We start from the raw sequence: 15,734 nt of genomic DNA on the forward strand, positions 1-15,734 counted from the left end.
TTTCTGTCTTCTCGAGATATATTTTACCTCTGGCTGTTCTTTGCAGACACACAGAGTTCAGCCATCCTCGGGGTTAGATGCCCACACGTTTCCCCAGGATACAGTCCAGGTGATACATTTTGGAAACAAAAAGGCCTGGCTTCAACCCCAGCGTTGCCACTAACAGCTGCCTAACCCTGCTTCGCCAACCCCTCCCAGCCTTGCTTTCTCGTCTTTCTGCTGGGGGAGCAGCTCCGGCCCCCTAAGCATGCATGCGGCCCTGAGCATGGTGTCTGCATTTGCAGGACAGCGATTATGAAAACCCAGACGAGCACTCGGACTCAGAGATGTATGTGCTGCCAGCCGAGGAGGCCGGGGATGACAGCTACGAGCCACCACCTGCGGAGCAGGAGACACGGACAGTTCACCCAGCCCTGCCCTTCACCAGGGGCGAGTATGTAGGTGAGTCCCTGCTGGACCTTGAGCGCTCGGCCTTCCGGGCATCAGGCAGCGGGGCAGGCCAAGGTTGCAGGGTGGTGGGTACCTCCCACTCTCACCACCTCCAAGTGGGTCATCTGCTGGAAAGCTTGCCCTTTGGGGAAGGAGGGGGTAACCTTTGCAAATTGGGAATGTTGAAAACAGGCAAAAGATAAAGCAACCACACCCCGATGTGGCTCCCAACCCCACCACACCTCATTTCCTGTAGTCCCCAGAGAAATCAATCCTGAGATTAGTCGCTGCTTCTCCTCCAGCTTCCTACACTCAAGGTGCTGACGTTTCTCTTGAGATGACTGTACAGAACAAGGAGAGCTGCGAGGATCTCAGTGTTTGCTAAGGCCCCTCCTTCCATCTCTCTCACCCCACCCCCACATCGGCAAGCTGTACAGACACTCTGAGTCTAGACTCTAGGCTCTTAACTGTGGGGACAGGGGAGTGGTAAAGAGTTCTAGGCCGAGAATGAGGCTCATGAATTAAATGGACGAGTCTTAGGTGTGGTCTCCAGGCCTGAGTGTAGCTTTTGATGCCCCTCCAAGAAGTCTGTGTTCCATTCTATCAAGTGACTAAAAGTTCAACAAAGGTGAGGAAGGGTTTGTGTCCGTGGTGATCACCCTGGCACCCCGGGAGTAAAAAGGGGTCCTTGCAGTTAACTGCTTCCTTATGGGTACTAGGTACTGTCCCTTGCTTTGTGCAACAATTCACTGACCGAGCACCTGCTATGTGCCAGAGCTATGCTCAGCTGCTAGCAAGACAGATGTACTCCCAGAGTTTTTACAGTTTACAACTTAGCGCTTTACTGTCGTGGTGGACTTCACCTTCTTGACGATCACCAAGGGAAAAGGAGATGCTCAGAGGAGGGAATTCACTGGGCCAAGGTTTTTTAAGTGGCAGAACTGGCATGCAAGCTGGGCCACTCAGCCTCTAAAGCCCTAGCTCTTCATCACTCTGCTCCACACACCGCCACCCAATTTGTGACCTCCTTCGGTCATCACAACAACCTCAGGAAGGAAGGAGCTGCATCAGGTCCATTATACAGACCAGGAGACAACCATTCAAGCTGGTGGTGTGGAGGGGGGCAGATTAAGCAGCTCATATGGGCTTCCCAGGTGACATTAGTGGTAAAGAATCTGCCTGCCAATGCACAAGACACAAGAGATGAGTTCGATCCCTGGGTTGGGACAATCCCCTGGAGGAGGAAATGGCAACCCACTCCAGTATTCTTGCCTGGAGAATCTCATGGACAGAGGAGCCTTGCAGGCTACAGTCAGTCCATGGGGTTGTAAAGAGTTGGACGTGACTGAGCATGCACACACACAAGCAGCTCATTCCAGGTCATACTCTTCAGAGCCTGTTTTCTATGCTTTGCTACTTCTTCTGGGCTTAAATCTTATGTTAAGAAATCTCAGTAAACTCCAGGAGCTGCCAATAAAGCTATAAAATCTGTCACAGGCACAGCAGAGTAGATGCCTTGGTGACTTAACACAGCTACACCACCGGAAAGAGGCTCCTGGGAGGCACTCAATGTGAAGTTAACCACACAACTTCAGCGATGCAGAAGCATGGGCTGAGAGCTGGAACAGGCCCTGGGACAAGAGCAGAGCAGGACAGGCAGAGGCAGGGACTGCTGCGTTGAGCCAGGGCCAGAGGAAGCAGGGAGCCAGTATAGGCACCTGTGCTGTTCCAGGATGGGGAACCCACCAGGTCATTCCCATGCTAAGATTTTCCTACAATGGATCAGTCAGAATCTGCGCTCACAGATCAACTGGGTAGACCCCTGTTGCCTAAGCCCTCCACCACATGACGCAGGTAAGGTTAGTTCTGTTTATTAGGCATTGTCTCTGTCAGACATGGTGTTCCTCCTGCCTTTGCTGTTTTCTTCCTAATCCCTACAATAACTCTCTGAAGTGGATAGTTAACCATCGTCAATTTTAAAATGAGGAATGTGAGCCCGAGAGAGGTTACATAATGAAGAAGAGGCCCAAAGGAGCGCAGCTGGTGGATGGAGAGCAGGGGATTGAACCCAGGGCCCTCAACTTCAGAGACTGGACTCGTTCCACAACAGTTGCTGTGGATGGCACTAGACCAGAGGGATTCACAACTTCTCCCCCACTCAAGGAAACCATTGAGGGGAGGAATGTGTAGTTTTACCAGATAAGTAGTTGCAACCCTGCATATACATTAGAATAACCTGGGGAACTTTTAAAACCTATAATGAAAGGTCCCTCCCCAGAAGTTTTAAACTGCGTGTTTGGGGTGGGGCCTTGGCATTTTTTAAAGCTGTTGGGTGGTTCCTAGGGGCTTCCCTTGTAGCTCATATGGTAAAGCGTCTGCCTGCAATGTGGGGGACCCAGGTTGGATTCCTGGGTCAGGAAGATCCCCTGGAGAAGAAAATGGCAACCTACTTCAGTATTCTTGTCTGGAAAAATCCTATGGATGGAGGAGCCTGGCAGGCTACAGTCAATGGAGTCACAAAGAGTCAGACATGACTGAGCAACTAACACTTTCACTTTCCCAGGTGGTTCCTATGTGTAAGCAGGATTGAGAATCATCACCCTTAAGGCTTCAGGGAGCAAAGTGAACCCACTGAGGAGTACTGCTCCCCTTAGACCCCGACACTGCCAAGGTCACCATCCACTCTATTTAGCCACATGCTTGGACTGTCAGCTCTCTGGAGTCTGTCATGGCTCCCTGGGAGGATACTCTTCTGGTTTTTATAATGTAGGTCAATGGGTTGTTGAAATTTTTGCCTAACATGTCATACTACTCTTTAAAGGAATGCCCCACTCAATAGCATGTTGGCTACATGGATGCTGGTAGTTTTATACTTTCTAGAACTCGGTGGCTTCTGCCCAGGAAATGATCCAGAACCCTTTTATCTTATGTTTTGTTGTTCTTGTTGTTCCTCTCAAGACAACCGATCAAGCCAGAGGCAGTCTCCACCCTTCAGCAAGACTCTTCCCAGTAAACCCAACTGGCCTTTGGCAAAGGCGAGACTGGCCACCTCTCTGCCGGCCAACACTTCACTGCATAAACCTCAAGTCCCACCCAAACCCAAAGAGCTCCTTGAGGATGAGGTAAAGTAAATCTGTTCAGAAGGCTGCCCAGACCAAGGGGAAGGCAGGGTGCAGGGCCCAGATGGGGGGAGGGGCAGGACAGGGTAGCCTCGAGCGTGTCTGCCTTCCTCCAGGCCTGGCTCTCTGACCGGCACTAACCACCTGCCCCGCAACTCTCCATTGTCCTGCTGAAAGGATGTTTTCTCTTAAAATGTCATATATGGCCTTATTTAAGCACTTTCTTTTACTAATCAGGTGTATGATATAATATCCAACCTGGATTTGTGCCCCCTCACTATTTCCTCTTTCTTATCCCTCAGTTTCCTGCAACTCTCTCATTCTTCCATGAGATATTTCCCCATCTTTATCCTCCTATGCTTCTCTCCCTGTCCTGCCTCATTTTCTTTCCCCCACTTTCTTTTCTCTCTGATCCTCTAAGCTGCAGAGGGGTGCAATGGGATGTATACTGGAAACCCCCTGTCTGTATGGAGACCCTGCACAACCTGTGGAAGAACTGACCCTTCACTTCCTTCGGCATCTCTTGCTTCTCACCCTCTCTCCCCAGCCCCAGGTATCCAGGAACCTCCTTTGCCAACTGTCCGGGACCCAACTCTAGGTTTATCTTATCAATCTCTCTTCTGCCAGCACCTAAATTTTCATGTCTTATTCCTTATGAAATTTTAAAAAATGAATGGGTAAACTTATTCAGACTATTGTAAGAATGACTGATAAAGCCTAATATGTTATGGCTCCCAGAAGTACTGCATTTTAAAAAAAGGTCAAAGACAAGCCCTCAAACTTAGCCTTTAGAACAATTACAAAGTGCAGTGGACTTCCCAGGCAGCTCAGTGGTAAAGATTCGCCCGCCAATGCAGGAGATGTGGGTTGGATCTCTGGGTCAGGAAGATACCCTGGATTAGGAAATGGCAACCTGCTCCCGTATTCTTGTCTGGGAAATCCCATGGACAGAGGAGCCTGGCGGGCTACAGTCAATGAGGTCACAAAGAGTCGTACATGACGGAGCGACTGAGTACATGAGTGCAACAGTGTAAGAAAGAAAACAACATTAAAGGCAACTCTTAACCATCACCAGACATAATGGTACTGCAGCTTCTTGAAGAAGCAACTGTTTCTAAATGCTTATAGGTGATAAAACCTATAGCTTACAAACATGGTGTGAAATGACCTTCTTTTCCACCTTAGTATAATTTGTAGCCCAACAGGAGACATACAAGAGAGACTTTTTAAATACAATAGAGGCAGCATCCAGGCCCAAATTCCCACTTCACTCTTACTAGTTGTGTGACTTTAGGTATCAGATAACCTCTCTGAGTCTCTTTTCATCTCTTCAGGTTCCTTTAAAGATTCAATAAAGGAATATATATACATCACTAAATTCAGTGTCTCACACAAAGAAGCATTCTATGTATTGTATAAATTGGATTCCTTTCTACCATATTCTAGATTCTTTATAAAAGCCAGTTTTCTAGTTTCTCCTGAAAACCGAGGGCCTGTCAACAGTTGGCCAGTCATGGCCTCGAAGCAGCTGAGCCTCATGGCACCCCTCCAACTCAGCTGTGAATCCCCGGCCCCTGTTTCCATTTGTCATCATCTTCACCACTGATACAAGGCGTGGACGCAGCCTGACTCTGCACATGCCTCGTTGCTGTTCCATGCCTGTTCCTGTAAGCACTTGAGCTTATGACCCCTTTCTCCAGGGACAGTTTAAGTCAAGAAGTCAGCAGACTGAGAATGAATTTGGTTTGTCAATCCATTCAGTTTGTCAGTCTGTCTGTCAGTCCGAGGGGATGCTGCCCTTTCAGGGTGTGAACAGGTGGCAGGGAGAATCTGAGCATGGGGGACATGGTAGGGAGACCATCTGTTAGGGTCTCACTGTGAATTCTTCCAGCATTCAGAGGGTCTATATGAAGATACCAACTCAGACACAGAATACAAATGAAGATTGTGAGTTACGTGAGGCTCTCCATTTCTGTGAATAACTGGAGGCGGACCCCAGTGGAGGGAGGCCGAGTTTTGCTAATAACAGCTTTGTGGTGGTGGCTCAGGCAAGTCTGAACCAGTGGGGAAAGGGGATGACTGGAGGAGACAAATTCTTGAATGAGGAGATGGACAGTCAAGATAAGGAAGAGTTAAAAAAGAAATAGAAGACAATAAAGATGTGGCCGAGACATTAGATGGGAAAGGAAGAAGTCAAATACAAGCAAAAATAAAAATGTTTAGCTCTGCTATACAGGTTACAGGGAAAATATGGGGTACAGGCTGACCAGAGAGTTGGGGTGGGGAGGAGCAACTGCCCTATAATGACAGGAGGGTCTAGCACTTGACAAGCACTGTGTATCAGCTGGTGATCTGAGCCCTCTGTGTGTATTATCTCATCACACCCTCACAGCAACCCTATGAAGTACATGCTATTATCACCCCCATTACAGAGGAGGAAATGGTACAGATGAGGTGACAAGGGGTTGAAAAACTTGTCCAAGGTCAAAGAGCTATAGTTAGAGCCAGCATTTGAACCTAGATCATGAGATGCTAGAGCCCAGGTGCTACATGGCCATCCTGGACTACCTCTCCAGCATCCACTGACAAAAGACCAGCCCTTCATTCAACACAAATGTTCCAGGGCTTCACTGGTGCCCAGAGCACAGACCCAGTACCTGTCCTTGCAGGGCATCAGTTTTGTGATTTTATTTGACCTTGGACAGATTACTCAACTTTTCTCAAATTCCTCATCTGTAAAATAAGGATAAATAAATTTAAAAAAATACCTAACTTAATAGGTAGGTATTATTGAAAGAATTCAATGAAATAATGTATGTGAAGCTATTAAATGTTTACATGAATTGTATTAAGGAAGAAACTCATGTGGACATTTAATAACTCTTACAAAATCACTCCCTCCCCATATTTATGGTCAATTGATTACTGGCAAAGGTGCCAAGACAATTCAATAGGAAAAATCAATTTTTTAGACAAATAGTGCTAAGATAACTGCATATCCACATGCAAAAGAATGAAATTGGACTCCTATCTCACATCATATCTTAAAAATTTAGATAAAAATGGATCATAGGACTGAGTATAAGAGCTATTAATAAAACTATAAAATTCTTGGAAGAAAACATAGGTATGAATCTTTATGACCTTGGAATAGGCAATGGTTTCTTAGATACAACAAAAGAAAAAAATAGATAAAATGTACTTTAAAATGTAAAACTTTGGTGCTGTAAATGATGCCACAAAGAAAGTAAAGGACAACCTATAGAATGAGAGAATTTTTTCGCAAATTATATATCTAGAAAAGATTTATATCTAGAATATTTAAAGAACTCTAATCATCCAAGGATAAAAAAGATAAACAACCAGATTAAAAGTGGACAAAGGGGTGGAATAGATTTTTCTCTGAAGAATATATATAAATGGCCAATAAGCAGGCTTAAAGTCATTAACCATCAGGGAAATGCAAATCAAAATTACAGTTAGATACCACTTCATACCTACAAGGATGCTTATAATAAAAAAGAAGACAATAACAAGTACTGGTGAATATGTGGAGAAATTGGAACTCTTATACATTGCTAGTGGAAATGAAAAATTAGTGTATCCACTTTGGAAAACAACTTAACTGTTACTCAAACTATTAAATATAGAGCTACAATATGATCCAGCAATTCCATTATTAGGTATATTCCCAAGAAAATTGTCCATCTACACAAAATTTGTACATGATGTTCATATAATTACTTTTAACAGCCCCAAAGTAGACACAGCTGATAAATGGATAAGTAAAATGGGGTATAATCATACAATGGGATATGATTTGTCTATAAAAAGGAATGAAGTAGTGATACATACTACAACGTGGCTAATCCTTGAAATTACTGTTATAAGAAATGACAAAAGACTGCATATTTTAATAGTGTATGATTCTATTTACATAAAATGTCCAGAATGGGCAATCCTTAAAGACAGAAAGAAGGTTCACGGTTGACTGGGTCAGGGGAAGGGGTGGTTAGGAGTGACTAATGGGTGCAGGGTTCCTTTTGGGGGTGATGACAATGTTCTAAAGATAATTGTGGTGATGGTTGCTCTCTGTGAATATACTAGAAGTAACCAAATCACTTTACATCAGGAAGTTTAATGGTATATGGATTATGAAAAATTTCTTAATATCACTCTTTCTTATCCAGTAAACTCCAAATGTACAGCATTTCTGTATTTCTTTTAGGCTGATTATGTGGTCCCTGTGGAAGATGAAGATGAAAACTATATTCATCCTACAGAAGACAGTTCGGTCCCATCTGAAAAAGGCAAGAGTTTGCAGTTTTAAGCACCTGAAAACTTCTACCAGTTGATTGGGGCATTATTTGCTCACAAGTACTAAAGGGCTCAGACATGATGCTGCTGAGACCTCTCTGCTCCATGGCCACAGCATTTGCCTTCTTTGGTTAAGTGGTTGGTCCATTAGAGAGCATAGTGAGCAACCCATCCCTGTGTTTTTCAACCTTGATTCTTCTTTCTCCATCCTCTTCCATGATTTAATACTGTCTTCTCAAATTATAAAAGCACCTAGGTTCTTCTCTTTAGCTCTTCACTAAGAATGGATTTCTCATAAAATCTAATATTAATGAGGTCATGAGCCACCAGGCTGACCTTACAAATGTTGTACCAGGAATAATTTCTGCAGAGGACTGAGAAAATGAAAGAATAAAATATGCTCTGTGTTCTAATTCTTTAAAATTTAGTGCTATGTCAGGCCCACAAGAAACATTTCATTTGTAAATCCTTCACGAAATAACAAATGCAGTTACAAATAAATTATCTTAAAAAGCCCATGCCATGTATCCTCAGATGAGGCGTGGAATAAGGTAGGATTACTTTGGACATAGTCGCTATGGACAATATAATCCTGTATAAATGCTGCCTCTTCAAGTAACGCTACTCATCAAATAAACTTGACTCCGAAGTAGCAGTACTCAGGTTTTACCCTGTCTTCACGTCACAGCCCTCTCCTTCACGCCCTAAATATCAACAACAGCTTCTAGGCCCTCCAGGATTCCTGAATTCACCCATAACCATAAAACAAATAAGTACAAATGAAATGCCCCCATACCCCCCAAACCTACAAAATCCAAGAGAGATGATGTGTTATGAGTGGCAGGGAAGGCAGAGCTATCAATTTGGCCCCTCCACTGTTAGTTTAATACATGTTCCCCTGATGAAAAACAAACTCTTTCATCTCTGAGACTCCCAGTTTTGCAAATGAAATTCCAAGAAAGTATTCACTTTAATTATTAATATATTCATTCAAAAAATGTTTCTTTTTTTCTTCTGAAAAGGCTACTTTTAATGGCTTGTGGGCTTAAGTAAGTGCGTCTCCCATTCTTTGCAAATTAGCTGGTATAGCCCATTATTTCTACCATGCATTTTTCCATGTGTAAATCTCCATCAGTAGACTGTATCTACAATATATACATATAACCCTAATATATATATGATTGTGTGTTTCAGTTCCCATGGTGAATAGATCAATCAAGCCGAATAACTCCTCAAAGTCAGCCTCTCCTCCAGGGACAGCTCCAGGTTGAGTATACACATGATTTGGTGTTTTTGGTTTTTATTGTGAAATGATTACATTTGGGATTTGGTTTTCAATCCACTCTAAATAAGATAAACAACTCAGAGGAAATATTATGAAACAATCCTTTGCACTTCCAAATGTCTTCATAAGCAGCAACAGAGACTTCTCGTGTTCATCCACTGTGTGGTGGCACCTGTGTGGGCACCCTCATCCCCACGTCCCTGCGTCTCCAACAGACACGTCCTGCTCTTCATCTGACCTCTCTGGGCACTTCACTGGTTTCTCCTCCTCCTCCCCTGCCCTGACTGAGGATGCCTGCACGGGTCAGCCTCAGCCCTCTGCTCTTCTTGCAGAATATTGTGCAGGTTACGAACTTGGGTTCTGAGCCAGACATCCCAGTGCTCCCCGTTCTCAACTGTATCACTCTGGGTCTGTACTTCACCTCTCCAAGCATCACATGTTCTCATCTGTAAATGGAGATAACAGCCCAAGCCCTGAGACAAGAGAATTCTGAAAATGTGAGTGGGAAATTCTTAAGTGCCTGGCATACAGTAGGTGCTCAGTAGACCATTATTTTTTTACTTCTTTCAGGTGTATTCATTCTCCTGGATTCACTTCGGTGGTCTAAGCTAATAACCCTCTGGTGTCCATACTTAACCCTTCTTCCTTCCCACCACCACAAGCTCAGTGCATCCATCACTCCTACCCTTTGGGCATTCCTATTCCTCTTTACACCTCAGCCTCTGGGCTCCATGTCTCAGAGTGCTTGTGCTCTTTCCCAGGCCTGTTGCTCTTTTCCTGAATTTGCTCTTCTATTTTAGTTGCCACCACCTTAACCAGGCTTTCTTTAACACTTCATACCTCTGTCTTACAGAGTCCACTGAGCACATCCTCACCTCTAGGCTCTTTCCTCAGTCACTGAGATGAGCTTCTGACCCTTCCAAATGTTGCTAGCTTCATCCCATTACAGTTTTTACCATGTCATCCCTACCCAAACCATGAACACTCAGTGGTTCCTAAGTGTCTCCTGTTGCTGTTGTTTAGTCACTCAGTCGTGTCCGACTCTTTTGCGACCCCATGAACTGTAGCCCACCATGCTCCTCTGGTCATGGAATTTTCCAGGCAAGAATACTGGAGTGGGTTGCCATTTCCTTCTCCAAGGGATCTTCTTCTGTAGGGTCTGGCAACTCCCAATCTGAGACCCACAGTGCTGAGTAATGCCTATACCCTCAGCCTATTACAGCACAGAGAGATGTAGGAGCCTCCTCCACAGCATTCCTCCTTATCCTCTCCCCGACTGTGTACCAAACACACACACACACACACACACACACACACACACACACACACGCACACTCCCTTCTCTCCCAGACCTGAAGGCTCAACACAGAGATTGGGAGACTGACCTCTGCTTTCAGTGACATGCTCCTTGAGAGAAAATGAAAGAAGAGTATTTTTTAGTGTATTTTCCTAGACTCATTTCCTATGCAATTGCTCACCCTCTTCACAAGTTCTTACTTCTCACCCTCAGAACCTGCAAGCTCTTTATACTTGCAGCATAGTGATCAGAGTCATCTTATCCAGGTCATCTTCATTCCTGGGAACAAATGTCAACACACCAACCGAAAACATCATGGCGAGGTTGCTTTCTTCCCAATAGAGACTCCTGACCTGTGATAACTCAGGAGAAGAGCCGTCATTACCGGAATAGAAAATGTTTCATTGAAACAGATAAATGAAGGTTTAAGCACTCCTTTAGAACAGTAGTTTAATACTCTCTGGCACTTACATCTTAAAATGCTCTTCTTGCCTTACATGGACGTTTTCTTCCTAAAACACACCTGATACTCCAATCAGCCTATTTTTCACGGCATTTGTTTGTGTTCTCTCTTTTATGACACCAAATCCTACCCATCCTTCAAGGTCCAGCTGTCTCCCCTCCTGGAAGCCTCCTGTTTTTTTAGCCCTCAGAGAGCTTTTCTTTGCCATGAGTCTCATCTCACTTATACTCAGCCCGCACCTATTCTCCAATTGCTTTGGGTCTCAGTCTAATCTCCCTAAGTATGTTGCAAGCTCCTTGAAGACACTGCCTTAGTATTGCTAACACAGGAGGCCTTTCCTGATACCACAGTGGGCTAGATCCCCTCAGTGTGCACGCCTATTGTACCCTGTACTTCCCGTTTATCCCCTGATCCTTCCTGAGATCTCTCTCTTTCTTGTAAGACTCTCAGCTTCATGTCTTGCTCATACTTGTGTTTCTAGGGCCTAGACAGGTCCTGGCTCAGAGCAGGTGTTGAAACGGTAGGTGGGTCAGTTGACTGAGAGCAACCGAGTCCCCCAACTCTGACTGTCTTTAGGGAATTATATGGCTCCATTATGGAGGCATTAGCCCACTGGATTTACTATTCATTCAGTTCAGTTCAGTTCAGTTCAGTTCAGTCACTCTGTTGTGTCTGACTCTTTGCGAACCCATGAACCGCAGCACGCCAGGACTCCCTGTCTATCACTAACTCTCTAAGTCCACCCAAACCCATGTCCATCGAGTTGGTGATGCCATCCAGCCATCTCATCCTCTGTCGTCCCCTTCTCCTCCTGCCCTCAGTCTTTCCCAGCATCAGGGTCTTTTCCAATGAGTCAGCTCTTCGCATAAGGTGGCCAAAGTATTGGCATTTCAGCTTCAACATCAGTCCTTCCAATGAACACCCAGGATTGATCTCCTTTAGGATAGACTGGTTGGAATCTCCTTGCAGTCCAAGGGACTCTCAAGAGTCTTTTCCAGCACCACAGTTCAAAAGCATCAATTCTTTGGTGCTCAGCTTTCTTTTTTTTTTTTTTTTAAATTAGTTTATTTATCTATTTTTTAACTTTACAATATTGTATTGGTTTTGCCATACATTGACATGAATCAGGTTTCTTTATAATCCAACTCTCACATCCATACATGACCACTGGGAAAACCATAGCCTTGACTAGACAGACCTTTGTTGGCAAAGTAAAGTCTCTGCTTTTTAATATGCTATCTAGGTTGGTCATAACTTGCCTTCCAAGGAGTAAGCATCTTTTAATTTCATGGCTGCAGTCACCATCTGTAGTGATTTTGGAGCCCAGAAAAATAAAGTCAGCCACTGTTTCCACTGTTTCCCCATCTATCTGCCATGAAGTGATGGGACCGGATGCCATGATCTTAGTTTTACATTAATCTAGTATAGTTAAATTTTATCACTAGAAGCATCAGATGCAGAAACCAAACTTGAACAAGAAAATGATTTCCTGGTTAAATGACTATTGGATATAGACAGAAGAAAGTTCAGGAGGAGGAAGGAAGTGAGTTAACTAAAGGAACAAACCTGAACAGTTAGAGTATGCAAACAGTAATTTTCAGAGATGATTTTTATAAAATGAATAATCAGACTCCTGGCTTATGTCTTTGAATAATTGGACCATTGTCCTTTAAAGGCTTCAGAAAGTGTCCTATAGGCATCATGACAGTGCTAAGGTTTCAGGTGTTCCTATCCAAGTACCCCACCATGACACTTGAAAGTGAAAGTCACTCAGTTGTGTCCGGGACTATACAGTCTATGGAATTCTCTAGGCCAGAATACTAAGTGGGTAGCCTTTGCCTTATCCAGGGGATCTTCCCAACCCAGGGATCGAACCCAAGTCTCCCGCATTGTGGAATACTGGACTGGGTAGCCTATCCCTTCTCTAGTGGATCTTCCCGACCCAGGAATTGAACTGGGGTCTCCTGCATTGCAGGTGGATTCTTTACCCACTGAGCTATAAGGGAAGCCTGACACTTGCTTCTGGTTAATGTTGCTCTTGGCTCTTTGATGGCTAGTAAGGTGCTGGCCAAGGATCACACACTGGATTAGGCGTAAAAGCAGGCTCTCTCTCTCGGTATTCCATCGTGGGAAGCACAGTAGTGGGACTTAGCCCAGACTCCAAAGCCAGATGGTCCAAGCCTTGGCTCTGACACTCACTAGGTACTAGCCCCTTCAAGCAAGCTAAGTAATTCCCCTGTCTGTTTCCCCTACTGAAAAAATGAAGGAGGAAATGGCACCTATGCCTCAGGATATTGTGAGCATTAAATGAGTAAAAAGATATGAATCATACATAAAATACAAGCTCTTTGTGATTTATTATTATTATTGTCCAGAATCACTTGTTCAACCTGCTTTAATTCAAGACCAGTCCGGTAGAGCAGCCTGTGCACATCTCAGGGAAGTGTTCCTTTCTTTCTATATAAAGTGTTAGTCTTAATCACAATTTTCCAGCCTTAGCACAGTTGGCGCTTGGGGCTAGGTGATTCTTGTGGGGGCTGTCCTGTGCATTGCGGGCTGTTCAGCAGCATCTCTAGCCCCTGCCCACTAGATGCCAGTGTACCCCCTTCCCCAACAGTGATTGGTAAAGATGTCTCCAGTCACTGCCTGGAGGAGGGAGACAAAATCACTCCCCGTTCAGAACCACTGGTCTAAACAAACAGAAAGACTGTCGCCCATTGTGATTTATCTCTAAATGTGCATTTAGAAGGTGGTGCAAGCTCTGGTTGGTTTTGTGGCTTTTGTCAGAAGATGGTACTCAAGGCATGTATTTCTGAGCATCCTCTAAGAAAACTGCATTTTAAAATATTCTTATTTCCTTATTTCCTAAAATGGGGGAGGGGGATGAGCAGAGTTTTGGAATTTACAGTTCCTTGCTAGTGTGCAAGTTGAATTTAACCTGTAGCGCAAATTGTTCTAAAGGTATTAAATACAATGTCTTTATGTATTTTGTAAGAATTCAAGCAGTGCATGAGAGTATAGGATGCTTCAGCTAGTGTGCAAACCCCACTAACAATATATATAGGGTGTCTATAACAGCTAAAAGAGATTAAATCCCAAAGGCTTACAATGTCAACACTGGATTATTAAGAATATGGAAATTTAGCAACATTGTATGTAAAACAGAATAAAGGATGATTCATAAAATACATGTTCAGTTCCGTTCACTTCAGTTGCTCAGGCATGTCCAACTCTTTTCGACCCCATGGACTGCAGCACTCCAGGCTTTCCTGCCCATCATCAACTCCCAGAGCTTGCTCAAACCCATGTCCATCAAGTTGGTGATGCCATCCAACCATCTCACCCTCTGTCGTCCTCTTCTACTCCTGCCTTCAATCTTTCCCAGCATCAAGGTCTTTTCCAAAGAGTCAGTTCTTCGCATCAGGTGGCCAGAGTATTGGAGTTTTAGCTTCAGCATCAGTCCTTCCAGTGAATATTCAGGACTGATTTCCTTTAGGATGGACTGGTTGTATCTCCTTGTAGTCCAAGGGACTCTCAAGAGTCTTCTCCAATACCACAGTTCAAAAGCATCAATTCTTTGGCTCTCAGCTTTCTTTATAGTCAAACTCTCACATCCATACATGACTACTGGAAAAACCATAGCCTTGACTAGACAGACCTTTGTTGGCAAAATAATGTCTCTGCTTTTTAATATGCTGTCTAAGTTGGTCATAGCTTTTCTTCCAAAGAGCAACTGTCTTTTAATTTCACAGCTGCAGTCACCATCTGCAGTGATTTTGGAGCCCCGCAAAAGAAATTCTCTCACTGTTTCCACTGTTTCCCCATGCCATGGCATTCTCCATTGTCATGAAATGATGGGACCAGATGCCATGATCTTAGTTTTTTGAATGTTGAGTTTTAAGCCAGCTTTTTCACTCTCCTCTTTCACTTTCATCAAGAGGCTCTTTAGTTTGTCTTCACTTTCTGCCATAAGGGTGGTGTCATCTGCATATCTGAGGTTATTGATATTTCTCCCGGCAATCTTGATTCTAGCTTGTGCTTCTTCCAGCCCAGCATTTCACATGATGTACTCTGCATATAAGTTAAATAAGCAGGGTGACAATATACAGCCTCGATGTACTCCTTTCCCAATTTGGAACCAGTCTGTTGTTCCATGTCCAGTTCTAAATGTTGCTTCTTGACCTGCATACAAATTTCTCACAAGGCAGGTGAGGTGGTCTGGTATTCCCATCTCTTGAAGAATTTCCCACAGTTTGTTGTAATCCACACAGTCAAAGGCATTGGCGTAATCAATAAAGCAGAAGTAGATGTCTTTTTGGAACTCTCTTGCTTTTTCGATGATGCAACGGATGTTGGCAATTTGATCTCTGATTCCTTTGGCTTTTCTAAATCCAGCTTGAACATCTGGAAGTTCATGGTTCACGTACTGTTGAAGCCTGGCTTGGAGAATTTTGAGCATTACTTTTCTAGCGTGTGAGATGAGTACAGTTGTGCAGTAGTTTGAACATTCTTTGGGATTGGAATGAAAACTGAGTTTTCCAAATTTGCTGGTACATTGAGTGCTGCACTTTCACAGCATCATCTTTTAGGATTTGAAATAACTCAACTAGAATTCTATCACCTCCACTATCTCTGTTTGTAGTGATGCTTCCTAAGGCCCACTTGACTTCGAATTCCAAAATGTCTAGCTCTAGGTGAATGATCACACCATCATGGTTATCTGAGTCATGAAGATCTTTTTTTGTATAGCTCTTCTGTGTATTTTTGTCACCTCTTCTTAATATCTTCTGCTTCTGTTAGGTCCATACCATTTCTGTCCTTTAT

At 43.9% G+C, this 15,734-nt stretch overlaps 1 protein-coding gene and 1 long non-coding RNA gene across 3 annotated transcripts in view; one reads left to right on the forward strand and one right to left on the reverse strand.

Moving 5' to 3' along the window:
• BLNK (B cell linker) overlaps positions 1–15,734 on the forward strand; it is an 80,577-nt gene that overhangs the window by 46,538 nt on the left and 18,305 nt on the right. The window contains exons 5-9 of one of the 2 annotated variants that reach the window (XM_081551154.1): positions 47–109; positions 285–441; positions 3,388–3,551; positions 7,777–7,858; positions 9,060–9,131. In XM_081551154.1, coding sequence (XP_081407280.1) covers positions 47–109; positions 285–441; positions 3,388–3,551; positions 7,777–7,858; positions 9,060–9,131 — 538 coding nt within the window. The remainder of the gene's footprint in view (positions 1–46; positions 110–284; positions 442–3,387; positions 3,552–7,776; positions 7,859–9,059; positions 9,132–15,734) is intronic. The other variant, XM_081551163.1, reaches the window with a different exon arrangement.
• Positions 1–15,734, reverse strand: part of LOC145530245 (uncharacterized) — a 32,580-nt gene that overhangs the window by 7,566 nt on the left and 9,280 nt on the right. The gene's annotated exons all lie outside the window — the stretch shown is intronic.

Source organism: Giraffa tippelskirchi, chromosome 2 (genome assembly GCF_054371585.1).
Source record: "Giraffa tippelskirchi isolate mGirTip1 chromosome 2, T2T-mGirTip1v1.2.pri, whole genome shotgun sequence".
NCBI classification, from domain to species: Eukaryota; Metazoa; Chordata; class Mammalia; order Artiodactyla; family Giraffidae; genus Giraffa; species Giraffa tippelskirchi.